Genomic DNA, 26,507 nt, shown 5'->3' on the forward strand with positions numbered 1-26,507 from the left:
TGCATATGCCAGCCCACGTTTCCAACATTATAAAAGGCATTAGACAAGGGCAGCCAGTATTAACGTCTGGATGTGCACAACCAAATCATCAGACTAGGTAAGCAAGCAAGAACAATAGCGAAAAATGGCAGATGGAGCAATAATAACTGACATGATCCATGATAACATGATATTTTTAGTGATATTTGTAAACTGTCTTTCTAAATGTTTCGTTAGCATGTTGCTAATGTACTGTTAAATGTGGTTAAAGTTACCATCGGTTATTACTGTATTCACGGAGACAAGAGAGCCGTCGCTATTTTCATTTTTAAACACTTGCAGTCTGTATAATGCATAAACACAACTTCATTCTTTATAAATCTCGCCAACAGTGTGTAATGTTAGCCTGTTAGCCACGGAGCACTATCAAACACTTTGTAAAGATCCATTTTGAGGGTTATATTAGCTGTGTAAACTGTGGGCGGAGAGCACGGGATTTAAAGGGGCCGCAGCATAAAATCGGTGCGTTTATAATGATGCCCCAAAATAGGAAGTTAAAAAAATTAATTAAAAAAAATCTATGGGGTATTTTGAGCTGAAACTTCACAGACACATTGAGGGGACACCTTAGACTTATATTACATCTTTTACATACATAATCTAGGGCACCTTTAAAACCAGAATAACAGTTTTATTTGCGTAATAGTTACAAAAGGAAGTAAAAGGAGCTCAGGAATAGATATAGACAAAACAACAAACAAAACTGGGGGAGTCAGTAATTAACTTTCCTGCACAAAGAAAAATGGAAAATATACAACATAGGCTTTCCTAACTAGTACAAAACAGGGTTTCCAGTAAAAAGTAAAACAATCTGGCATCCACCTTCCTACAACTTCCTTATTTAAAAGTAACAAAGTATTAAGCAACTGATGGTAGAAAAGATATGAACCATGTGAACCAATGTGAACAGCAATACGAAAAAAAAAAAAAAAAAAGGATCTGAGCAATAAATCAATAAAGCATTAAGACTTGCATTTTGTGAAATGCCTTAGATAATACAACTCAGACAAAAGGACAGAGGTAAGAGGGACAGAGGAAGGATTGTCCCAGACCAGGACTCTGGGCAAGGCAGATAGGGAAGACAACAAGGACTCTTGTGGTGAATGGGGAGAAGCCAGAGGAATCAGAAACCAGACTGGAACTGGGAAGCAGATGACTCAGGCGTAGCCAGAAGAATTGTAGACCACATCAGAGACATTGGAACTGGAGGCTGGGGCGAAGCTGGTGTAAGAGGTGACCCCGGGTGGAACCAGAGGAACTGAAGACCAGAGCACCACAGGGAGCCATCAGAGCAGGTGGAGCCACAGGGATTTTCAAAGTGAACTGCAGCCTCTGCCTGAAAAGAAGGTACAGTGGATACAGCTAGGAACACTGGGGTAGTCTTCAGGCCAGGACACAGCTTTCAATCCTGGATGAACAGACGGGTTGTTAAGCCACATGGGATTGGTGAATGATGAAGGTCAATGATCCTGGATGGAGGCTGGAGAAGTTTCAGCAATGGCCTCTGGGACTGGAGTAGATTGGCAGACTCTGGAGAGGCTGGATTGGCTGGGTTAAGATCCTCTTTATCTTCTTCCACCATGAAAGATGAACTACTGAGGAAGATGGCATAAAAGATGTACTGATCCTGGGAGCAATTTACAAAGAAATCCATGAATAAATAGGTTTGTTTAAACCTGCATGAAACCATCAGTAAGTACCTTGTCATTAAACTTCACTAAATAATACAGTTTACAGAGCTCCTCCACATAGTTATTTTCCAGACCTCTGGAGTTGAACAGGAGTCAACACGCAAAGGAAGAGGTTGAACCCACCTGCAGGATCTTTATTGACAGTAGTGGTAAACAGGAAGTGAACAGGTTTTTAAGCTTAACCACAATTTTTAAGCAGAGATTCACCTAACAGTGGAGTCTGTTGATTAAGATGGATACAGTAGGAACGAAGACAGTGTGCTGCATTCACGCCATGTTGTAATTACCCAAAATAAAGCTCTGTTTGCTTTCAAATACGGTACTTTGATGTCATGCACCATTCGGTCTGCACAGTGCTGCTTCAAGTCGAACACACCTTTGGCATTTTTGCACCCTTGAAGGGCACACCTTTTGTAGGGGTGTTCCAAACGAAAGTGAACAACTGAATCCCTTCACGAAGGTCCCTTCCACAAGGCCTTTAGCGAAGGTTACATGCGATGGTCACTTCAAGGAAGTCATTTTTTATTTATGGTCATGTTACCCAGCAAATACTGGGTGATTCATTCATTTTAAAGCTAGATGGTGGTAGAGTTCCAGTTATCTTACAAACATAGCTATTCAAGTTGTTTTGTTTTTTCGTGATATATTTCACACATTTTTGTCATGTTATGTTTAAATAAGTTTCATATGTAAGAAATGTGTTAAGTAATGTGCCCTGCTCCCTTCAAATTCCCCACTACAAGGGCTCTTCCTTTCAAAGGGAGTAGGGCATATAGGGATGCTCCCTTCCGTTTGGAATTTGCCCCTTAAATCTGCTGTGGTCAGGTGGTACAGTGGCCATGTAATACAAGTTGTAGAGATGCATTCAAGCCATATCATAATTGCTTTAACTACGAGATTCTGGCTCATAAAAAGCATTCACATCCTCGTCATGTGTTGTCATCTCAAAATTCTGTTAAATACAAGGTGGCGTGAATGCAGCATAGCTCTCAGAAGATTACTAGTTTACATATTGTAATTACAAGTTCTACAAGCACGTGAAGGCTTTTTACAGTTCCGAATCGTTACGGTAATTACAACATGGCAGGAACGCAACTATAACCACAAGGGAGACTGAAGAAGATCTCAGTGTTTGAAGAAGTGTCTGGCAGGGAGAAGTGAGTCTTTACAGAGAGAGTTTATGGTGAGTACATGTGCAGCCCCTGATTAGCAAGTGATGTGAAACACTGTGTGTATGATTTGCAGTCCAAGGCAGAGTTTGCACAGAGAGTGAAATGAGGTGATGAGCCCAATTGGATGATCAACTATTGGAACACACCCCACACCCAGAGGGTTCAGGTTAAATGCCAAAAAGATGATCATAGGGGCTTGATGGTTCTGATATCATATTACATTTTTCTTTCATGATTTGTGATAGTGGTAACTAACCAACCTTACCAATCCCCCTAGAAGAGGGTTGGACAATGATTAATAGAAGAGCTTCTTGCATATGCTATTTCCATCCCTGAGGCTGAGTGCATGAGTGTGGTCTATATTTGACACCAAAGTGTTTGGTTCACCCGTTTACTGTGGAGTCAGCTGTGTCAGATGGACAGACTGTAATGTGAGATGAGATTTGAATGTACTTCCTTACTTTTCTCTGCACCTTATTCCTACCCAGACAACCTGTAGTTAAGCTTGTGAATCTCTTTACCAATTGCCCAGTCTGGTTCCTGTCCCCACTTCTCCATTTCTTTTACCGGGTAGAAGACATCCTGTCAAAGAGGGGGGGGGGGGGGCAAAAAGATTTGAGGTGCACTCTCTTTGAGAGGGGAAGAGGGCAACAAGGTGGGTTTTTCTCTTCTTAACTTCCTTTAGCTTTGGTTTTGTCAGCCCAGTGGAATTTTCATTGGCCCCTCCACATTAACAGGATACAGCGGTAAGGCTCCAGCATGTGAAACAGGTGCACTGGTGGCACACGTGCAAATAATGTGTTTTTCTTAGCCTGAGAGGTGGCTAATTTTTTGCTTTGACAGAATGGATGTTTGTTGTAGTTAGACATATATGTTGATTTACTCCAAGAGGATTTTCTAATGTTTGACAGACAAACATTACATGGTTGTGCAAAAACTTCATTGCTGATACTGAAACATCTGTTCATATGTGTTACATTAAAACTCTACATTAGGCTATCGAGATTTATTCTTTTCAAGGAAATTTTTGGAAAATGTAGATTAATCTAGTTGGTTAAAGTACTAAACAGAAAAAGTGTATTAGAATGCAGTCTTTGATGCTGGGCTACATATGTTTGATTAACCAAAAGGAAAAATGATTTAAAGGAACACTCCAATTTTTTGAAAATAGGCCCATTTTCCAACTCCCCTAGAGTTAAACAGTTGAGTTTTACCGTTTTTGGATCCATTCAGCCGATCTCCAGGTCTGGCGGTACCACTTTTAGCATAGCTTAGCATAGTTCATTGAATCTGATTAGACCATTAGCATCTCGCTCAAAAATGACCAAATTGTTTCAATATTTTTCCTATTTAAAACTTAACTTTTCTGTAGTTACATCGTGTACTAAGACCAACGGCTGAATGGATTCGAAAACAGTAAAACTCAACTGTTTATCTCTAGGGGAGTTGGAAAATGAGTCTATTTTCAAAATAAGTGGAGTGTTCCTTTAATGTAATTTTAATATTTTTATTATCATCTCATCAGGATACTTCAATAGCCATTAAATTTTTCAGTGATTCTTTGCAATTAAGAACCCTGTTCTTTTCTGTCTGTATGGGATCAGGAGTTGCTATATGGTTCTTTGGAGTTCTAGATGTTTCATTCTAGGTTCTCCAATGGTACAAGTTTTAGTGTTCTTTAAGGTACCAGTACATAGATGATTTTCAAAATAACTACGAAAAATTAAAAGTTCTTTATGGAAAAAAGTTTTTTCCCCCCATGACTTCGGGCATTGTAACTGGAACCTTTATTTTTAAGGTTTACCTCGCTATGAAATGAAGGCACTATACAATCACATTTACAAGGTGATTTGAGGAAACAATAAGGATAATTATTATAGGATAATTCTTATTAGTATCCATTGAAACTGACAGATTTTTTTTCTGATTATTTATTTAGTAAATCCTCTCACTCAAAAAAAAAAAAAAAAAAAAAAATTAGCTGTTTGTTCAGTTTACTTAACTACAATGAGCTAAAGCAACACAAATGTTTTACTTAATTATCACTTGCATTCAATTTTATTTTGTCAAATGAAATTAAATTTGTAAAATCTTAAATTAACTTAATTCATATGTGTTGGGACACACATGAATGCTCCTTTGCATTGACTGAAACTGAGCAGTGGATTTCTAGTATCCAGCATGCTTTGCATAGGGCTGGATTAGGAGAGTAAAATTTGAAATTAACTGTTTAATGTTTAGTGTTATGTTTGAAATTTAAAGGAGTTTCTGTTGTGTTGATTTTTGTGGTTACAATTGTGCTGAAGAGCTTGGTTTTTACTTGGTTTTTACAACTCATTTTAAGCACAAGCTCACCTTTTCACCATAATGGTAACAAAACAAAACAACAACAACAACAAAAACTTCTATAAGCTCTTTTAAATGTCTAATATAACATTAAACACTGACAACCCATTAAACAGAAAATTCTATATAGCACTGGTTGGATCAACAACAAAAGTGCGTCATGTTCAGGGAAAGCTCACAGAATACATCAAATGAAATTGGTATGATCTCATTGAATTAAGATTAATCTTACACATCAGTACAACTACCCTAGTTTAAGTTAAAAATATATTCAACTGTGATTTTTGTGTGTATGATTTGAGATGGCACTTTCAAATCCAAACCAGGGTGAAAGATTTATCCTACACCATGTGTTTCTAAATGCAACACACAGAAGGCACAACCAAATTAGCCCAGGAGCTGCTCAGGTTTCGTTGCTTCACTCTATTGAGTACCAGTGAAAGGGGAGTAAAGGGGTTAGACTCATAGCATTGCTATGGATAAAGTCAACAATCTGTTTACAAACTTGCTCAAGTATTCTTAAAGCAGATGAAATTAAGAGTGCAGAAAAGAGAGAAATATTTTTCTGAAACAAAATTGTTGTTGTTGTTGTTGTTTTTTTTCGGTTTATTTATATATTGTGTGATGCTCACTTGCAACTTTATTGTAACTCTACACTACAGGATGGCACTTCTTGGTATTATTTTATTTGACCACTTCAAGTTTTGTTTCTGCTCTATGCTTGCAATATAGAAGGTCTACTTTATGCCACTTCATTTGTATCAAGGTGATGTGCGAGACTTTCTCAAAAACTTATTACAAATTCCACCACTAGTGCAAAAATCATCTTTTTTAACAAAAATAAACATGATAAACCCTTCATGCCCTATTTAACTCAATATTTCTCTTCTTGAATTTTCAAGTGTCTCCTACTGGGATCATCAACACGCTTTGGAGATACTGGAAACATGGCACAGTAAGAGACAGACAGAAAAAAAGATGCTGTTTAAAAAAACCTGACAACTCTGTCTATATTTACTCACCCACAAAATATGTGTGACTTTCTTTCTTCTTTCTTTAACTATAAGTTAAAAATTATTAACTAAATTATGAACTAGTTATTAATTAGGTTACTTTTTTATGCAGTTACAACAGGTGAACATGAACAGGTATTAAAGCTTTCATAGCACCAGAAGTAATTCATGTATTTCAAGATTTAAATTAAGTGTATATCTCACGCATATCATTACTGACTTGAAATACAGTGCACAAGTTGTATGATTTCACATTCATATACTTTTATGGTGTTTGTTTGAATTGTTTTGGGAAAAAAAAAAGTTTTAGTTACAGACCAGGGGTCTCATTTATAAAGCGTGCGTACGCACAAAACGTACTCGGTTACTAACGTAACCTTGGTTCCCTGAGATACGGAACGAGTACTGCATATGGGGAAAAGTCTCCCTTTTTCCCCGTCACTGAAGCCTTTTTCAATAACGCAGTGTAACTGCATCGTCATTGGTTCACTCATAGACAAGTTGTTGAACCAATGACGGCGCGGCATAGCTGCGCGACCTATGGCGAGAGAGCGCGCGAACTTTCCCGCCGAAATGGGCGGGGTAAAGGGCTATATAAGCAGGCGTTTCGCCATAGGATTTCAGGCCAATCGACTGAAGCGACGACACTGAAGCCGCAGCCTCGTGGCACGGCAAGTAACGCAGTACTCGTTCCGTATCTCAGGGAACCGAGGTTACGTTAGTAACCGAGTACGTTCCCTTTCGATACTTCACTCGTACTGCGTATGGGGAACGAATTCAACCGCGCCGTGCCACGGCAGGGAACGACATAACTTGTTTTGGACACCGAGAGGGGACCAAGAGAGCAAGTAAGAAGGCAAAGCCGTCGTAAACCCTTGTTACACTACAAGAGGAGATGACTCCTGATCGGCGAGAGGCGGAACTCGAAGAGGCCGCTTGGTTACACTGAGAGGACCCGGGCTTGTAAGGCCGGAACGTCCAGATGATAAAATCTGACAAAAGTGGACGGCGAGGACCAGCCGGCCGCCTCACAGATGTCTTTAATGGAAACTCCATTAGACCAGGCCCAGGAGGAAGCCATTCCTCTAGTGGAATGGGCCCTAACTCCTAAGGGGCATTGAATGTCCAGGGAGGAGTAACAGAGATTAATCGCGTCGACTATCCAACGCGAGAGACGTTGATTTGATACCGAAGACCCTTTGGTGCGGCCACCAAAACAGACAAAGAGCTGATCTGATTGCCTGAAAGGCTGTGATCGCTCTACATAGGTCCTCAATGCCCTGACAGGGCAGAGTAACTTCAGCTCCTGTTCATCCGCGGAGGGAGGAAGAGCAGAGAGCGAAATGACCTGAGCTCTAAACGGAGTAGAGAGCACCTTGGGGACGTAGCCATGCCTAGGTTTCAGCACGACCTTAGAGTCATTAGGCCCAAATTCGAGGCACGCAGGGCTCACAGAGAGGGCCTGCAAATCGCCAACACGCTTGACCGATGCTAGTGCAAGTAGCAGAGCGGTTTTCAGGGTTAAAGGCCTGAGGTCAGCTGAACTCAGCGGCTCGAAGGGGTTTCCTTTGAGAGCCCTAAGGACCAAAGAAAGGTCCCAAGTGGGAACAGTAAGGGGACGAGGAGGATTTAATCGCCTCGAACCCCTTAAGAAACGAACCACAAGGTTGTTCCGACCCACTGACTGGCCAGCGATAGGAGCATGAAAGGCTGAGATGGCTGCTACGTATACTTTGAGCGTTGAAGGGGCGCGCCCCAGATCCAAACGCTCTTGGAGGAAGGACAGTATCGGTGATACGTCACACTCCACGGGGTCTATGTTGCGTGTGGAACACCAATCAACAAAGACCGACCATTTCTGGGCGTAGAGGCGTCTCGTGGACGGGGCTCTCGCCTGAGATATGGTCTCTAGTACGTCCCTGGGAAGGTCAGTCGGCTCCCATCGAGGGACCAGAGGTGTAGAGCCCAGATCTCTGGCTGGGGGTGCCAGATTGTTCTGTTCGCCTGAGAGAGGAGGTCCCGTCTCAGGGGAATGGGCCACGGGGCTTCCGTGGAGAGCCTGAACAGCTCTGAGGACCAAGTCTGGCTCCTCCAGAGCGGGGCCACTAGAAGGACTCTGTGTCTGTCTTCCCTGACTCGCCTGATGACCTGCGGGATCAGTGCGATCGGGGGAAATGCGTAAAGGAGTGTGCTGGGCCAGGTGTGGGCCAGCGCATCGACTTCCTTTGAGAAATATGTTGGGCAATGAGAGTTGTCTTCTGAGGCGAAGAGGTCTACCTCTGCTCTCCCGAAGAGCTCCCAAATCTTGAAAACCATCTGGGGATGGAGCATCCACTCGTCTGAGGGGACGTTGCTCCGTGATAGCATGTCTGCACCCAGGTTGGTTTTGCCAGGTATATGAGTCGCCCTGAGCGACCGAAGCCTTGGTATTGCCCACTCCAGAAGACATTTCGCCAGAGCGCATAGACGGCTGGACGAAAGTGATTTATGTATGACACCACGGTCATGCTGTCCGATTGGACTAAGACGTGGCGTCCCGTCAAGTGAACCTGAAACGCTTGCAGGGCTTTCATCACTGCCAACATTTCGAGGCAGTTGATATGGAGATGGCTCTCTTCGTGGGACCACGAACCGAAGGCCGGTCTGCCCTCGCACAGAGCCCCCAACCTGAGTTGGATGCGTCCGTCGAGAGCACCGTCCTTCGTGACACCGCCTGTAGAGGTACCCCAAGACTGAACCAAGCAGGGTTCATCCAAGGTTTCAGGGCTAAAAGACAGGCCCGATTGACCTTGAGACATAAGCGGCCGTGCGGCAGGCATGTGGGGGGACCCGGGATTTCAGCCAGAACTGTAGCGGCCGCATCCGAAGAAGGCCAAGCTGCAGAACTGGGGAGGCGGAAGCCATCAGCCCTAAGAGCCTCTGGAAGAGCTTCAGAGGAAGATAGGCTTTGTTCCTGACGGAAGCCGCGAGCTGCTGAATCGCCAGGGCGCGCTCTGGCGAGACTACTGCCGTCATGCGGACTGAGTCGAAAACTGCCCCCAGAAACGAAATGTGCTGGCTGGGGAGCAGTGAGCTCTTGGCTAGATTGACCCTGAGACCCAGGCATTGGAGATGGCTGAGGAGCACGGATTTGTGGTGTTCCAGCTCGACTCGCGAATGGGCCAAAATTAGCCAATCGTCGAGGTAATTCAGAACCCGGATTCCCATCTGTCTCAGAGGGGAAAGCGCTGCGTTCATGCACTTGGTAAAAGTGCGAGGAGCCAGGGACAGCCCGAAGGGCAGGACTGTATATTGGTATGCCACCCCTCGAACGCGAATCTCAAGAATCGTCTGTGAAGGGGGGCTATCTGGATGTGAAAATATGCATCTTTCAGATCCAGCGAGCAGAACCAGTCCTCGTGACAAATTTGTGCGAAGATCTGCTTCAGTGTCAGCATTTTGAATTTCCGTCTCATGAGGGAGCGATTCAAAAGTCTGAGATCTAGGATGGGCCTGAGGCCGCCATCCTTTTTGGGGACCAGAAAGTAACGGCTGTAAAAGCCTGACTCGCTCTCTGAAGGGGGAACTATTTCTATAGCCCCTTTCTTCAGTAAGGTCATGACCTCGGCCCGGAGGACGGGAGCGTCGTCCGGGTTCACCAAGGTTTGAAGCACCCCTCCGAAGCGAGGGGGCCGTCGTGCAAACTGGAGCGAGTAGCCCTGCTTTATGATCCCGAGGATCCAGCTTGACACGTCGGGGATGGCCTGCCAGGCCTCGGCCCGAGTGACAAGGGGTTGAATGATGTCGGATGACAGGCCGCCGGGTAGGGGGCCGTACACCGAAGGAGGTGGAAGAGGAAATTTGCTCTCTTTTAGAGGAAGTAAAATAGTGTTCGCCGTGAAAACGGCGTTTTGTTTGGGCGCAACATGTGTGGGCCCAGCTACAACACAGAGCATTTCTCCCACGCCCGGAATTAAACGAGGCGGAGGGGAGACTGCACGAGGGAGCTTTTGGGGTGGTCCGGTCGCAACGGGACATTCCCCAACCCTCTTCCTTCCTGCTGGATCCGGACGTCTTCGGAGTCACCGGGTCCAGCACAATCTTGGGCCAGGGTCCCTGGCGTCTCGGGAAGGAGGATTGGCGCTTAGCAGGGCGAGGGCGCTGACGATGCTCCTTAGGCGGCGCTGCTTGAGAGGTGGATGGGGCAGGTTTGGTCTGCTGAGCCGGCGCAGTCCTGGGGCGGCTAGGAGCAGACGCAGAGCTGGAGCGCTTGGGCAGAAAGTGTCTCATGGCCTGAGACGACTTCTGCGCCGCTGTGAAGCGCTCGGTGAAACCATCCACCGCTGGCCCAAAAAGACCGGAAGGGGAGACCGGGGCGTCCAGAAAGGCCGTCTTATCCAGGTCCTTGATTTCCGTGAGGTTGAGCCAAAGATGGCGCTCAAGCACAACCAGGCTGGCCATGGAACGACCGATGGCCTGGGCAGTGGCCTTCGTGGCCCGCAGGGCTAGATCGGTGGCGCTGCGGAGATCCTTGAAGGCAGGTGCATCAATGCCGGACTCGTCCAAAGAGCGGAGGAGTTTGGCCTGGAACACCTGGAAGATCGCCATGGTGTGAAGCGCCGAAGCAGCTTGGCCCGCAGAGGTGTAGGCTCTTCCAGCCAGAGTAGAGGTGGTTCTGCAGGGCTTGGAAGGCAGGGCTCTTTTGGTCTTCCATCCCACAGCCGCGGGAGGACAGAGGTGAGCTGCCACCGCTTCATCCAGGGGCGGCAAATGCTCATAGCCCTTCTCTTCTGCGTCGTCGACAGCAGTGAGGGCAGAACGGTGTGTTGTGTGGAGGCGGGCGGAGTACGGAGCGCGCCACGACTTCGTAAGCTCCTCGTGCACCTCAGGAAAAAATGGAGCGGAACGCTGGCGAGGGGCTTGGCGGCGGCCTGGCAGGAACCACTCATCCAGGCGGCTACGCGATGGCTCCTCCGGAGGGGCCCAGTCGAGGTCTAGCTCTTCCTCTGCTCTGGATAGGATGCGGAAGAGCTCGGCATCCATACTCTGGCCGTGATCAATGGGCTCCAGAGGAGGCGGGGGAGCAGGGTCGTCCGTCTCGCCAGCCCATCCTTCCGCTTCAGAAGCCGCAAGAGACAAGGAGTCATCCGGCTCTTCGTCAGATCCTCCAAACGAGACGAGGTCGCTCGCATCTGCAGAGGGACGCTGCTCTGGTCGGGAGAACATGACGGGAGAATGTTCTCTCGGGGGAGAAGGCGAGGCACGCGGGGGCTGGGCCGACGTGAGCTCGCACAACTCCGGGCGCTGAGTCGCTCTACCCCGCTGTCTCTTCCTGGCCGGCTCGCGAGAGGAAGGAGACGGGAGGGCGCGAGCGGCGAGATCGCCTTCAGTGAAGAAGGCGACCCGCGAGCGCAGAGAACCGAGGCTCATGCTCTCGCAGTGCGGGCATGAGGCTCCAGCGAGCGCGCCGTCGCCGTGGGACTTGTCCAGGCACGCGACACACTCGCTGTGTCCGTCATCATCGTGCAGAGGGGCTCTGCACGTGCCACAAGAGTGGCGCGGCATTTGCAGCAACGCCGCCGCCGTTATAACGGCGATTGGGGGGCTCTTTTTAGAGCGGCGAGGGCCGCGGAAGCTCTTTTAGAGCGGTAGAACCGCTGTGGAAACGCTCTTTTAGAGCGGCAATAAGCCGCGGGAAAGCTCTCAAGGGGCGCACCGGATGGCGGCAGGAGACACGCTGAGAAGGCGGCCGGAAGCGGGAGCGGGAGGCGGGCGTCTCGAGGACGGCGCTCGGGGCGGCAGTCAGCGAGGGCGCCAGCGCTGTCTCCGACCGGCGAGTTCAGCTGGGTCCACTGCGGGGCCTCTTCAGACGGCGGCGGGAGCTTCTCGAAGGCGGCGAGCTTCCTCAGGCTTCAGGCGGAGATCAGCGAGGAGATGCGTTGTCGTCGCTGAAGGAGAAAGGACTGAAATCCTATGGCGAAACGCCTGCTTATATAGCCCTTTACCCCGCCCATTTCGGCGGGAAAGTTCGCGCGCTCTCTCGCCATAGGTCGCGCAGCTATGCCGCGCCGTCATTGGTTCAACAACTTGTCTATGAGTGAACCAATGACGATGCAGTTACACTGCGTTATTGAAAAAGGCTTCAGTGACGGGGAAAAAGGGAGACTTTTCCCCATACGCAGTACGAGTGAAGTATCGAAAGGGAACGGGGCTGGAAGCGTGCGTACGCCAGTTCCCGCGCAAAGGTTGTGATCTATAAAAACAAACTTGACGGGAGAATGTGCGCACCTTTAAGCAAACTTTGAGCCGTGCGTACGCACATTCTGGAGACAAAAGTGATATGAATTGAGATAGTAGATGTGCTACTTTCGATCACTTTTCCAGTACACGCTGTTTTATGACAGCGAGGAGCGCTGGGAGCACAATAATTCCTCTTTAAACTAAACTGCAGATGTTATGACAAAATATTTTTTTGAGAATGACGATCAGTGATGCACACTTAACTTAGATATTAGATAAGTAGGCCGATCTGTTTCCACTAAAAATAGCCTATAAACTTCCTAAAAGATATGTTCACCTCATCAGCAAAACTGCATACATTTGATTTGAATTGTTTAAAACTATTCAAATACTATTTGGCCAGTGGAAATGAATGAATCAACTCTATTCTAAAACCTTTATCTGAAGTATTTTATACAATTTTGTTTTTATGGATATTTTGATATATTTATTCTAAAACATAAAGAGGATACTGGATGATCTTTATCAATATAATGTGTGGCACAAATGGCATTTATAGTCCATATCTAATATTTTCCAGTGTCTTGTACCTTTGACGGTGTTAACCATGGTGTCATGTGGTTGGGAACTTGTATGGAAATGATATGCAGATGAGGTTATGCATAGTAAAACTAGGCGTCGTAAGCTCCATATCTGGTGATTTCGGGGAGGAGACAGGGTGGAGATGCACGTACACACAATCTTCCGCTGACTGGGATTTATAAAGGGATTTGTGCGCAGGTTCTGGCGTACGCATGGTTTTATAAATCTGATTTTTTTTGTGCGTACGCAGAATCTAGCTTTTGCGCGTACGTACAATTTTAGTAGGGATCCTACGCACAGTTTTATAAATGAGACCCCAGAACTTGAAAGACATTTAAATGTACCATTAAGTAGTTCCTCACTTTGCATCGCCATTTATTATATATTTAGTTCTGTAGATTTCTCCATCTTAAAGCTTTAAAGGATTCACCCAAAAATGAAAATTTTGTCGTTAATTACGTCCCCTCATGTCGTTCCAAACCTGTAAGACTTTTGTTAATCTTCGGAACACAAATCTTTTTAATGAAATCTGAGAATTTTCTGTCTCTCGATTGACAGCTTCTGTAACTACAAATTTCAAGCCCCAGAAAGGAAGTAAAGACATCATAAAAGTAATCCATGTGACTCCAGTGGTTTAACCTTAGTTTTATGAAATGACACGAGTTCTTTATTTGCACCAAAAAAAAAAAAAAAAAAACATAATTTGCCACTTTATTTTCAAAATATCAACACAACAAAACATTACAGAATATCAACACAACATGTATGCGTCATGGTGCTCTCGTGAATGAGCGTTGAAGATTAATATTTTAAAAAAAAAAAATTGTGGCAAAGCACTCACGTTGCTTTATAAAATTGAGGTTAAACCACTTGGGTTACATGGACTACTTTTATGATGTCTTTAACTTTCTGCGGCTTGAAAGTGGTAGTTGCAGATACTGTCAATGGAGAGACAGAAAGCACTCAGATTTCAGGGCAACAGGCAAGGCAACACTTTCTAAATGAAAGGGTGACTGTACACTGAAAGACTGTGAAGGAAGAACTAAAGTTGTGACTCAAACTAAAAGTCCATGATAACTAAAATCCATTGAAAACTAAACATAAATGTGACATTACTCCCCCCTCTGGCAAGGCGCGACCTCGCGCTGTAACAGATGATGAGCAGAAGGAGGGATGGTGGGGGCTTTGGAGGGGGGCGAGGAGATGGCAAAGGGATGGTGAAAGAAGACAGTGCTGATGGGATGATGGTGAGTGGACGACAATCTCCTGACGGCAATGGTGGAAATAGTCCGCTAACACAGAACCAGAGCCAAACAGTGCTGACAACCCAAGGCGGAGTCGAGGGAGGGAGGAGCCAAGATGGTGTTGTGGCTGATGACAGCTGGGGGACGACTGCAGCAGACAAGGCCAATGGATCCATAGGTGCAGCCATAGGGTGCAGCCATAGGGGTGGAGAGACGGAGCACAGCGGACAGCCCGCAAGTCCGTGGCAGAAGTAGAGTGATGACTGACCAAGGGGGAGCCGGTGGGACAAGGGAACCCGGTGGAGCCGCAAGGACGAGGGTCTCCGGTGGAGCCGAAGGTGGCAAGAGCCAAGGCAGAGCTGACAGGTTGATGGGCCGGGATGGAGCGAAAATATCAGAGGCATGAGGCAGAGTGGCAGGATCCTCTAGCACAGGCGCTGCTGGTGGTAGAATGACCTGTGGCTCGACTTCACACCAGAGCATCCCCAGAGATGGCATAGGGCTGTAAATATCCAGCAGCTGCAGGGCTGGAGGACTGGCTGAACTTTGCGGTGGTGGTGGTGGCAATACGAATCTCGACTGGATAACAGCTAGTATAACACAGTCCATGCAGGTCGATGAAATTAATAAATCATACAGTCTTCAGTGCTGTCTAGAAACAACGGCTAATGAAGGTGCCAAATGGGATAGGGTAGGAGTCAATACCTCCTCACATATGTCTCTCAGCCAGTCCTCATTCTGCATTTTCACTATTCTCTCATCTGTTGATGTCCCGGGCTCACACCCTGGTCAGACTCACCATGGAGCTCCAATTCCGGGGTGAAGGTCACCCCTGTCCTCCTCTTCTAGGGCTCTGGCTGACGTGTTATGGTGGACTGTAGCTCCCCGTCTGCAGGGGCTCACACAAATTCTCCACAGTCAATGGTGGTGATTCAGGCTCTGGGTCTAGCTGAGTTCTGGACAGGGGCAAAACACTCTCCAGACACCATATGATGGCATTCCTCCAGTTAAGTCCAGAGGTGTCTGGGAGGTCGACAACATGGTAATTGGCCCTGATCCAAAAAAGGTTCTTCAGGGTCTCGTCGTCGAAAGGGCTGGTGAGTGCAAGAAGACTGAAGTTAATTGTGAAGTAATAAAAATGAATAATAATCCAAATAACGGGCAAAACAGGGAGGGCGGCACACACTAAATGTAAGCGTGACTGGACACTGAAATACTGTGAATGAAGAACTTAAGTAGTGACTCAAACATTATTTATGATATGCACCTGAACAGAGTGAACTAATAACAGTAACCATAGAAACAAAGGAGTGGTGGAAAAATCAAACAAAGGAACACATGAGAAGAATGAAAACAAACTAAAAGTAAATGATAACTAAAAGTCTGTGAAAACTGAACATAACTGTGACGGAGTAATTAATGACAGATTTTTTTTATTTTTGGGTGAACTAACCCTTTAATGGTTATATGTGCATTTTAAATGTTTATATACTTATGAATGTCTTAGAACCATTATTTTATACTTGTTTTGTCATAAACTTAATGACATTATTTTCTAACTCTTTCAGGGTTCCGAAAAAAACATCAACTATGTCCCTAACTATATCATCATGTTCCCGTGAAACATCCTCCTCCTCTTCATCATCATCTTCCTCTACAGTGCTTCAGCAGAGGCACTCCACTTTAGTACAGCCTCTCTGCATTAGTCCTCAAATGGTAAGAACATAAATAGATAAAATGATTTCTGTTTTTTATAGTTAATCAGAGTTGTTGAAGGAACTTGAATTAAGTGAAGCCTAAAAAGGACTGTAGGCAGTTGTAAATGGGGAAAAAGTTGACTTTAACCAATCTGCCATTTTAGGGATGACTGCTCTAACTGCTCTAAGTTCACAATGTTGTTAAAGATGATAACATATTTTCACTCAAACCACTTTCTCTTCCTGGTGACTCTCTACATCAGAGGTGTCAAACTCAGGGTACATTTTAACGACAACGATGTACTACAAATGGAATGGGTTTTCCTTTGTACATACAAAAACGTTGTCTAAACGATCCCCTTTCACACACAAATGACTACAAACACTGTATTATGCTGGCAGGCCAGTAGTTGATGTCATTTTGTAAAGAAATACTATGCACCTATAGACTGAACACGTAGTATGCATGCGCATGACGTCATGTTTTCACAAATTCATGCACTTTCAAAAAATTGCACTTTAAAACCCATTTTCAGAAGTTTGTGTTTTCAGGCCCCCAAATCATTTAATTCTGTTCCTAATCAAAGTTTAGTTCCAGTCCTAATCCAACATACCTGCCTAATTAGTCCTGTGTTTAAGTTTGTATGAATCTACACTCCACAAGAGATAGCAGACTGGTATCTTTGGGATACTAATTTTTCAACACACTACGATCTGGGACTAGGGTTGCCACCTAACCCATATTTATAGGTAAAATGATATGAAAAATGAAATGCCCCATAACAAATCAACATGGATGGATGTGATTTGTCCCATATTTTACATAGACCTACACATAGTCGAACAAAACATAAGGATTTTGCAGTGTGGAGAATACTAATAGCGAAATCAATTTCACAAGAAGTAGAAGAGAAGCTCCTTTGCGCATGATTGTATTTTAGCATCTTAGGGATGGAGCTAATCCCTCCAGGACCCGAGTCACCTCTGTAGGCGTCTGATGAGACTTGTGGCACTCTTTGACAAAACTGTGATGGGCTACAGTATATTTGGCATCTGCAAAAAGCCCAACAGCCAGTTAACACCCTATCAAGCATGTTGTTTTTCAACTGGAGGAAGTAGAGAATGTAGGAGAAAGTAGAGAACATTTTTATTTTACTTTTTATAAATCCGTAAAACTGTACTTCCAGCCTAAACACAGATTGCTGATCTGTGTTTTTGTCATGTTTCAGGTTCAGAACACAAATCAGGGTTCAGGAAGTTCTGGAGTTCCTCCAACATATGTCAAGGTAATAAACAATAACATAAACTTGAAGTTCACTGGATCAGAATGAAGTTGTTATTTGACATTTCATTACCATGCTGTGAGCTCTGACATGGTTGTGTCTTGACAGCGTCTCCATGACGTGAGCACCGTGAAGGGACAGCTGGTGGTTCTGGAGTGCAGGATCAGAGGAACTCCTCCACTGCAGATCTCCTGGTTCAGAGAGAATGAGCAAATCCTTGATTCGGCAGACTTCCGTATTCTTAGAAAGAGTCAGTGGAAGATGTAGCATTATTTGACATTTCTCTGATGTTTAAAGGAATAGCTCACCCCAAAATCTAAATGTGGTCAACACACAAGTAGGAATATTTACATCAGAGGAATATTTACACAGCTCTTTTCATACATGACAGATCATAGTGACCATGTCTGTTAAGCTCTAAATGGACAAATATAAAAGCACCATAAAAGTAGTCCATATGACTTGTGTGCGATATTCTAAGTCTTCTGAACCTGTACAATAGCTTTGTGTGAAGACCAAAATTTAAGTTGTATCTTTTGCATTCACTATTCAAAAAAAAAAAAAAAAAAAAAAGAGGCAGAGACGGAGGTTTTGGCATCAGTGACATTTGTGGACTATTTTTAACCTGGATAGAAAAGATTGAAAATACCAACATATAGGTTTGGATTTTCAAGAAATTTAATTTTAGTGCGAACTGTTCCTTTAAAGTAATAGAACACAATTCATCTTACTAGTTTCTGTACAAGGCAATGTATTTATTTATTTATTTATTTTTTTTTTTTGTTTGTTTGTTCTTGTCAGAGGCAAGTTCAGCTTCTGTTCCTGGTAAGTAGGCATTTATCTCAATTGGTGCATAAAGGAATATGGACTTATTTGTCTTTTGAAACATAAACATATGTCAAATATTAGGCTTTTAACTCTTCTTTGTTTTATTGCAGAGGAATTGTGCACCCTAGTGATCACAGAGGCTTATCCAGAAGATTCTGGAATATTTAAATGCACAGCATCAAATCAGTTTGGAACAGCAACATGCAGTGCCATGCTTGAAGTATACACAGGTAAATTGATTGTTTGCTTCAATGCATGGTTACAAATTAATCTAAATGAATGTATAATTTATATAATTCAATGATTATGGCATACATTTTACAGAAGTATATTATAACACAACAGAAAAAAACCCACATAAATACAATAGGATACTGTTTGTAACCCTGTTCTCTGAAACATCAAGTGGAGAGATTTTCCTCAGTGAGCATTTGCTTCTTGTGCAGCAAGTGGTGCAAGCTTGGTGGATCTCTCCACTCAATGTTTCAGAGGACCGGGGTTTTGAACTGTAACCTATTGTTTTTATGTGTTTTTTAACCATTGTGGTATAATATCATCTGTTCGAGATCCACCTATGGGAGATATAGATAGCTCCCCCGTTGCACCCAATAAACTCACAGTGAGGCTCTGAAAGCCAGAGGGCGGTCACCTGGAAAGGTGGTGCATGACATGTCACAAAGTAGCACACCATACAAAGTGAACCCTTCATAAATCTACGAATAAGAGGGTGTTGCCCCACCGTAGTATTGTCAAACCAGTGGCGTGCAGTGGTGTTCTGAAATGAGGAGGCACATTTTTTATTCATATATGAATCTGTAAATTCATGCATTACTCTTAACGTTAACACATCTTCCTTGTTAAATGAACATTACTTTACATTACATCGAAAAAGAAAAAAAGAAACCAAATACAATTCTATTTTGTTATTTTACATTAACAATGTAATGTTCTATTTATCAAAACCAAGTCAGTCTCCTCAAGTTAGTGTTTTAAGCATTTCTACATTTATTCCAAAATAATAACTAAAGGCAATAATAATTTACAATATATTTTATTTGTGTATTGATGTTTTTCTTTTTAATAGTCAACTTAGGCTATTTTGGATCATCAGTCATGCTCCACAGACACGAATTGTATTTTTAATTTCACCAAGCTGATTGCACTAAAAAATAAAAAAAACCCCGCAGTCATCATGCTGTCAGTCCATTTCAAGTTTGATTTTGACGTGACATAAAGCAGTGATATCTAACTGGGTGATCTGTTTACTTACTTTTCAATTAGTCTTCCGATTGATGCCATCATTTTTTCAGTCAAACTGACATGCGGAATGCACACATCAACAAGAGGCAGGATTTATCGCACAAACCAATCATATCCAATCATAACCAATTACATCCAATCATAGCGCGATGGAGACATTGCCTCCTCTCAAGTGACTTTCCCCCATTCATTCACAATTACCCCCCCACAAAACCCACCGCACACCAGGGGTCTGATGGTTTTCTATGCTTTCCTACGAGAACAAAGGGAGGCATGCCTCCTGCTGTAACTTTACCTGCGGTTGGTTGGTGTTGCTGTTGGGCAGTGTTCCTTTAGAAATATGTGTGACTTGCGCTTTTTTTAATGTCATAATTTCACACCACTCCTCAAACACACGCCACTTACAGTCATAAAGAAATCGTGTAGAAGAGGCCCTAGCATTCTGAAAAGTGGCAGTAACACGTGGAGAGACCCTCATTGTGTTTAAATTTGCCCTCACACAGGCCAGGCCCAAAGGGAAACCCTGTCTGGATGAGGGTGGCAAATTCCCCCATTCGCTTTGGACAAGAGGTCTGTGCATAATAGGAGGGGCCACATCTGGGCATACAGCAGGGGGATTATCTCTGTGATCCAAGGTGCTTTGGGCCACCTGGGTGTTATAAAAATCAGATTCAGGCTCTGTTCTCTCACCCTGGCCACAGTCTGTGTTATTAGGCAAAGGGGAGAAAATGCATGGAGCAGCACATCGGGCCATGTATAGGCCAGCATGTCCATCTCGAGGGGTGCGTTTTCGTTTCATAGTGAGAAGAGCATAGTACAATGAGCATTTTGTATGGAGGTGCCAGTCTCCATAGAGCGGGTTCCCCCTCAACAAGATGTCCCTGTAATGACAGAAAGTGCTCCATATTAAAGGTGCCCTAGAACTTTTTTTAAAAAGATTTAATATAAGTCTAAGGTGTCCCCTGAATGTGTCTGTGAAGTTTCAGCTCAAAATACCCTATAGATTTTTTTTAATTCATTTTTTTAACTGCCTATTTTGGAGCATCATTATAAACGAGCCAATTCAGGGTGTGTGGCCCTTTAAATCTTGTGCTCCATGCCCCCGAAGCTCACGATTGCCTTGAACAACAAAAAAAACGTTCAAACCGCTAATATAACCCTCAAAATGGATCTTTACAAAGTGTGCGTCATGCAGCATGTCTAATCGCGTAAGTACAGTGTTTATTTGGAAGTTTACATTGATTCTAAATGAGTTTGAGGCTATGCTCCGTGGCTAACGGCTAATGCTACTCTGTTGGAGAGATTTATAAAGAATGAAGTTGTTTATGAATTATACAAACTGCAAGTGTTTAAAAATGAAAATAGCGGCGGCTCTTGTCTCCGTGAATACAGTAAGAAACGATGGTAACTTTAACCACATTTAACAGTACATTAGCAACATGCTAACGAAACATTTAGAAAGACAATTTACAAATATCATTAAAAATATCATGTTATCATGGATCATGTCAGTTATTATTGCTCCATCTGCCATTTTTCGCTGTTGTTATTGCTTGCTTACCTAGTCTGATGATTCGGCTTTGCAGCTCCAGACGTTAATACTGGCTGCCCTTGTGTAATCCCTTTCATAATGTTGGGAACATGGGCTGGCATTATGCAAATATTGGGGCGTACACCCCGACTGTTATGTAACAGTAGGTGTTATGTTGAGATTCGCCTGTTCTTCGGAGGTCTTTTAAACAAATGAGATTTATATAGGAAGGAGGAAACAATGGAGTTTGAGACTCACTCTATGTCATTTCCATGTACTGAACTCTTGTTATTTAACTATGCCAAGGTAAATTCAATTTTTGAATCTAGGGCACCTTTAACAGCTTGTGAGATGATGCTTGGAGGAGCGCATCCCCACTTGCTGGTTGAATTGTGCTACAGCTGTGGTATTGTCGCAGCTTACCAACACATGATGCTCCTGCAAGCGGGGCACCAAAATGATTCAGAGTCTTCCACACAGTTAAGAGCTCCAAATCATTTACACTATATTGCCAAAAGTATTGGGACACCCAATTCACCCACAGGTGTATAAAATCAAGCACCTTGGCATGCAGACTGCTTCTACAAACATTTGTGAAAGAATGGGTCACTCTCAGGAGCTCAGTGAAAGTGTGGTACCATGATACCTGTACAATAAGTCCATTCGTGAAATTTCCTCACTACTAAATATTCCACGGTCAACTGTTAGTGGTATCATAACAAAGTTGAAGCAATTGGGAACAACAGCAACTCAGCCATGAAGTGGTAGGCCATGTAAAATCACAGAGCGGGGTCAGCACATGCTGAGGCGCACAGTGTGCAGAAGTTGCCAACTTTCTGTAGAGTCAATAGCTACAGACCTTCAAACTTTGTGCATAGAGAGCTTCATGGAATACGTTTCCATGGCTGAACAGCTGCACCCAAGCCTTACATCACTAAGTGCAATGCAATGTGTCAGATGCAGTGGTGTAAAGCACGCCACCACTGGACTCTAGAGCAGTGGAGACATGTTCTTTGAAGGGATGAATAATGCATCTCTGTCTGGCAATCCGATGAACGAGTCTGGGTTTGGTGGTTGTCAGGAGAACGGTACTTGCCTGACTGCATTATGCCAAGTGTAAAGTTTGGTGGAGGGGGGATTATGGAGTGGGGTTGTTTTTCAGGGGTTGGAATTGGCCCCTTAGTTCCGGTGAAAGGAACTCTTGAAGCTTCAGCATACCAAGACATTTTGGACAATTTCATGCTCCCAACTTAGTGGGAACAGTTTGGGGAAGACCCCTTCCTTATCCAACATTACTGCGCACCAGTGCACAAAGCAAGGTCCATAGAGACATGGATGAGCAAGTATGGGGTGGAGGAACTTGACCGGCCTACACGGAGTCCTGACCTCAACCCGATAGAACACCTTTGGGATGAATTATAGCGGAGACTGCGAGCCAGGCCTTCTCGTCCAACATCAGTGCCTGACCTCACAAATGCGCTTCTAGAAGAATGGTCAAAAATTGCCATAAACACACTCTTAAACCTTGTGGAAAGCCTTCCCAGAAGAGTGGGCCAACTCCATATTAAACCCTACAGATTAAGAATGGGATGTCATTAAAGTTCATGTGCACGTGAAGGCAGGTGTCCCAAAACTTTTGGCAATATAGTGTATATGGGCTGAGTGTGGTGTGCTTGGCCACAACACATTCACTTTTCTGCCCTCCTGGACAGCTGAAGCCATAAGACCCTGTAGCCTGAGACATGCAATATTGTACCCTCAATCTTTCTCTGAATTGTGAGAGGCAGTTCATTAAGGAGAGAATGTGTTCTTGTAAATAGATGTGCATGCATTGTAATTGAATTTATCTTCAGACCCAGAACATTCTGAGCGGGAGTGAAATAGATTTTGCTCACATTTACTCTGAAGCTGAGCACAGTGATATGTGTCTTGCATCACTTTCTCTCTAATCGACTATAATCAGCCAGTCGTCTATATACAGTGCCGGTCCTCCCTAATTGCAAAGTACACAAGGGCAACCTCCTTGCTCTCAAAGATTATTTAATGACTTTGAGTGTGAGATTAATAGAATTTTATTTTAGTTTTTTATTTTGGCTTCCAACTATTAACACAATGCCGCATTCCGTTACTTTCCTTTAAAACAGAGCACTGTCGCCCATCCTACATAACATCTAAATCGGTCAAATCATGTAATGTGTCTGTCTTAATATACAGTCTCCTGTCGGATGTGCTTGATACTAAAAAAAGAGTAGAGTAGGGTAGGTAGGGTAGGCAATTTTGGAGAGGCTAGCAATAGCAAGCTAGATTTGAAAGCATAAGATCCTACCCTCCCTTCAGATCGCTTTCCAAAGCCACACCTCCTCCAAAAGACATGAACATGCACAAAAGTCTGCAAGGCATTTAAATGAATCACACAAGGTAATTTATTTAGATTTGTGCTTGTCAATTTACTGGTATTTGCACCAGTTACCTCCCCAAAAAGCATATTTTAAACCAGACATTAATTTGCGCTGCTACGATGTGCAGAACTGGTGTCCAGAAGGCTGGTCGCCCGTGAGCATGGACTTTGAACCCCCTTTGGCTGTGTATCAGGCTGGCTGCTTACGTTTAGGGAGTTTCTTGGCCGTGACAGTGACCAAAGACATTTTCCCCAGGGCTTAGCAAGAGGGGGTTACTCTGCTGGGCCGGTGGCTTGCTACAGGATATATTAGCCCCGCCTTCATTATGGAAATGGCATCCAGTAGCAGGGGTGTTAGGTGGCCACACAGAGGGGGTCTGCCATGGCTCAGGTTTTCTTAAAAGGCAAAATTTGAAAGACTCATCCTTCTCCTTTTCATCGCAGTGCTGTTGCATTAAGACGACAGCAGGACTAAAGAGATGCTTTTGACTATCAGGAAGACCAAATAGTTTAAGCCGGAGTGCATGTTTTCAGACCACGAGAGAGCCATATAATGCCCACTAGATTGGACAGCTTGATGGGCATTATGAAGAACAAGGTCATCAACTGTAATGATCTCCTTCCAGAGAATGGGTGAGGGTGGCCCTTTCTCCAGTTGTCCTTCCATGTCGACCAAGAACTCAGCCTGGTAAGCGGAAAGCAGGGAGGAGATGTTGAGGGTTCTTACAGCCAAGGCCAAGACTTTATTAGAGGCCTGGTGGATGGTGGTCTCGGTAGCTGGGGTAACCCATGTCATTACAGATAACGGATGGCATCCTTGTCTTCTGAGCCATCAAGAAGGCCAGCATCATCCTCGTCCCTGGGGCTGAGTGGCTCACTAACATAGCTATCAGATAAGACATCTCGAAAAAGCCGGGTCACTTTGATCAGCACAGCTCAAAGTCTGGTGGAGGCTGATCCAAAAATTTGTGTCCTCCTATAGACAATGGTGAAGTCTGTAAAACCACAAGTTAAGAGTAAATATTCCAGAGGTCAAAAGAAGCAAATGACAAATGAGGAAATGTAGTGCATGCAGGTGCTTTATGCACTTTGGTATGGGGCAGTCCCTTACCTGGCACTGGGCCAGACTGTCAAGCCAAGTCTGCAATTGGATGCTTCTGCAGAGGTCATATACGGATGCCCGTATATGGGAACATAGGTTGATCTCGAACACAAGATGATAAAAGAGAACACAAAGCTTAATTTACTTGACACAACATGATGATGATGATTCATGTAGGCACACAAAACAAACACAATTTATCTCAATGGTCCCACACAATCTGAACCTCGGAAGGAGGACACATAACTAAAATACCTGTTATTCATTAAATTCTGCATTCCGTGCCACACTGAAAAAATAAAGTTGTAAACATTTCAGTTTTTGTACTTCAAAATGTGTTGTTTAATTCAATGTGTCACTTACCATCTCTTTGTATTTGAAATTTACAAGCAATTTCCAAGTTTTTTTTTTTTAAGTGTGTGTTTGTATATAAAATATTTTGACCAACTTAATAAAACTTTCCACCACCAATAAGGTAATACTGTCCACACTGTTTAATACATTGTACCAAGTGTAAATCCATTCTATGGAATTCAGCAGAAAAACAAGGCAGCAGATTCTATTTGGGCCTACTGATGAATTGATGTATTTGATTGATACATGTGTTTATACTGTAATCAATCAATTTGTCTGAAATGACAAGGGAAATAAATATACTACATTTAATGTTTAATAATATAATTCTGTTCTTTCAAGACCTAGAGGAGGTTTTGGCAGATGAGGATGAGCCTTCCTCTATAAGCTCAGCTGGACTGGAGCAAGATGACCATCCCTTGTTACTACAAGACACACTAATTCCTCCTCCAGAATGGCCTGACAGTTCTGAGGAAGAGACTGCCATCCCTGCAGCACGGTAGGATATTTTTTAAATCATTTGAGTCATTGCTAAAATTTTAAGATGTTGAAGTAAACATGTAATAAAGATCAGATTTAAAATCTAGACAGACATTCACAAAAAGCACACAAACACCACATTTGGAAAGTAAAGTAATGCTAAGACATCTTTTTAAAAAAAAAAAAGAAGAAAAAAAGTGGGAGATGACCTCTATTCTTGGTGCCTTGCTGTCAGACGGTCCCTTGTTGTCCACCAATGAGTACAGACAGTCAAGAAGTCCAGAAAAAAAGCCTTGTAACCACTGTTCCCTGTAAGCTGCCTGAGTGCCTGGCTGCACACTTCTGTTGTCACAAAAAAAAAAAAAAAAAAGAAAGTTCAGAGGGCAGACACAAAATGTGTTTGAAAAGCCATTTGAATGCATTCTAGTGAATGACAAATAACTGCAGTGTTAATGATAATTTCATTATTATTTCACAGAAGGAGAATGATGTCAGCCAAATCAGTCACTGTTGGAATACTTTATTGGTTAGAGTACAAAAGAGCTCAATAGGAGAGGCAGGGCAAACACAAAGACATGAGGGGAAAAAAAAAGTTTTTTCAGGGTACGTAACATCTATGCTACAATGTACTTAAAAACAGATACTTTATCCTTTGCCTTATTGAAAAGTTTCATGTACAGATAACAACGTTGTTAAAATGATCCCCTTTCACACAAACTCACAAATACGACAAAAAACACTGTATTATGCATGCCAGGCCAGTAGTTGGCAAGGTCAGAATTAGAATTAGTTGGCGACGAGAATTAGATTTCGACATATGTAAATAATGTATCTCCGGTGGTCATGAATGAATGAATGAATGAATGAGGCATTTATATAGCGCTTTCCTATGTACTACTGTACACCCAAAACGCTTTAGAGGTCTCTCCGCATCCACCACCAGTGTGCAGCATCCACTTGGATGATGCGACGGCAGCCACAGTACAACGGCGCCAGTGCGCTCACCACACACCAGCTGTAGGTGGAGAGGAGAGAGAGTGAAAGAGCCAATTCAATTAGGAGATTATTAGATTATTAGGAGGCCATGATTGGTATGGGCCTATGGAGGAAATTTGACCAGGACACCGGGGTTACACCTTTACGAGAAGTGCCATGAGATTTCAGTCAGGACCTCGGTTTAACGTCTCATAGTAGTGGTGCAGTAACTCTACACTTTGTTGGAGAAGCTTTAATAAACTCAGTATCTTGAGCAGCACAAACGCAATCCT

At 43.8% G+C, this 26,507-nt stretch overlaps 1 protein-coding gene across 2 annotated transcripts in view; it reads left to right on the forward strand.

The window, feature by feature from the left end:
- The first annotated feature begins 3,395 nt into the window (after positions 1-3,395).
- The window catches only part of myot (myotilin), a 39,156-nt gene continuing 16,044 nt past the window's right edge, over positions 3,396-26,507 (forward strand). Inside the window, exons 1-8 of one of the 2 annotated variants that reach the window (XM_048177043.1) lie at positions 3,396-3,648; positions 6,151-6,203; positions 15,875-16,022; positions 17,233-17,289; positions 17,395-17,536; positions 18,088-18,111; positions 18,225-18,344; positions 25,102-25,258. In XM_048177043.1, the coding sequence (XP_048033000.1) occupies positions 6,196-6,203; positions 15,875-16,022; positions 17,233-17,289; positions 17,395-17,536; positions 18,088-18,111; positions 18,225-18,344; positions 25,102-25,258 (656 nt within the window). In that variant the 5' untranslated portion in view covers positions 3,396-3,648; positions 6,151-6,195. The remainder of the gene's footprint in view (positions 3,649-6,150; positions 6,204-15,874; positions 16,023-17,232; positions 17,290-17,394; positions 17,537-18,087; positions 18,112-18,224; positions 18,345-25,101; positions 25,259-26,507) is intronic. The other variant, XM_048177044.1, reaches the window with a different exon arrangement.

The sequence above is a fragment of the Megalobrama amblycephala genome, linkage group LG23 (genome assembly GCF_018812025.1).
Source record: "Megalobrama amblycephala isolate DHTTF-2021 linkage group LG23, ASM1881202v1, whole genome shotgun sequence".
NCBI lineage: Eukaryota > Metazoa > Chordata > Actinopteri > Cypriniformes > Xenocyprididae > Megalobrama > Megalobrama amblycephala.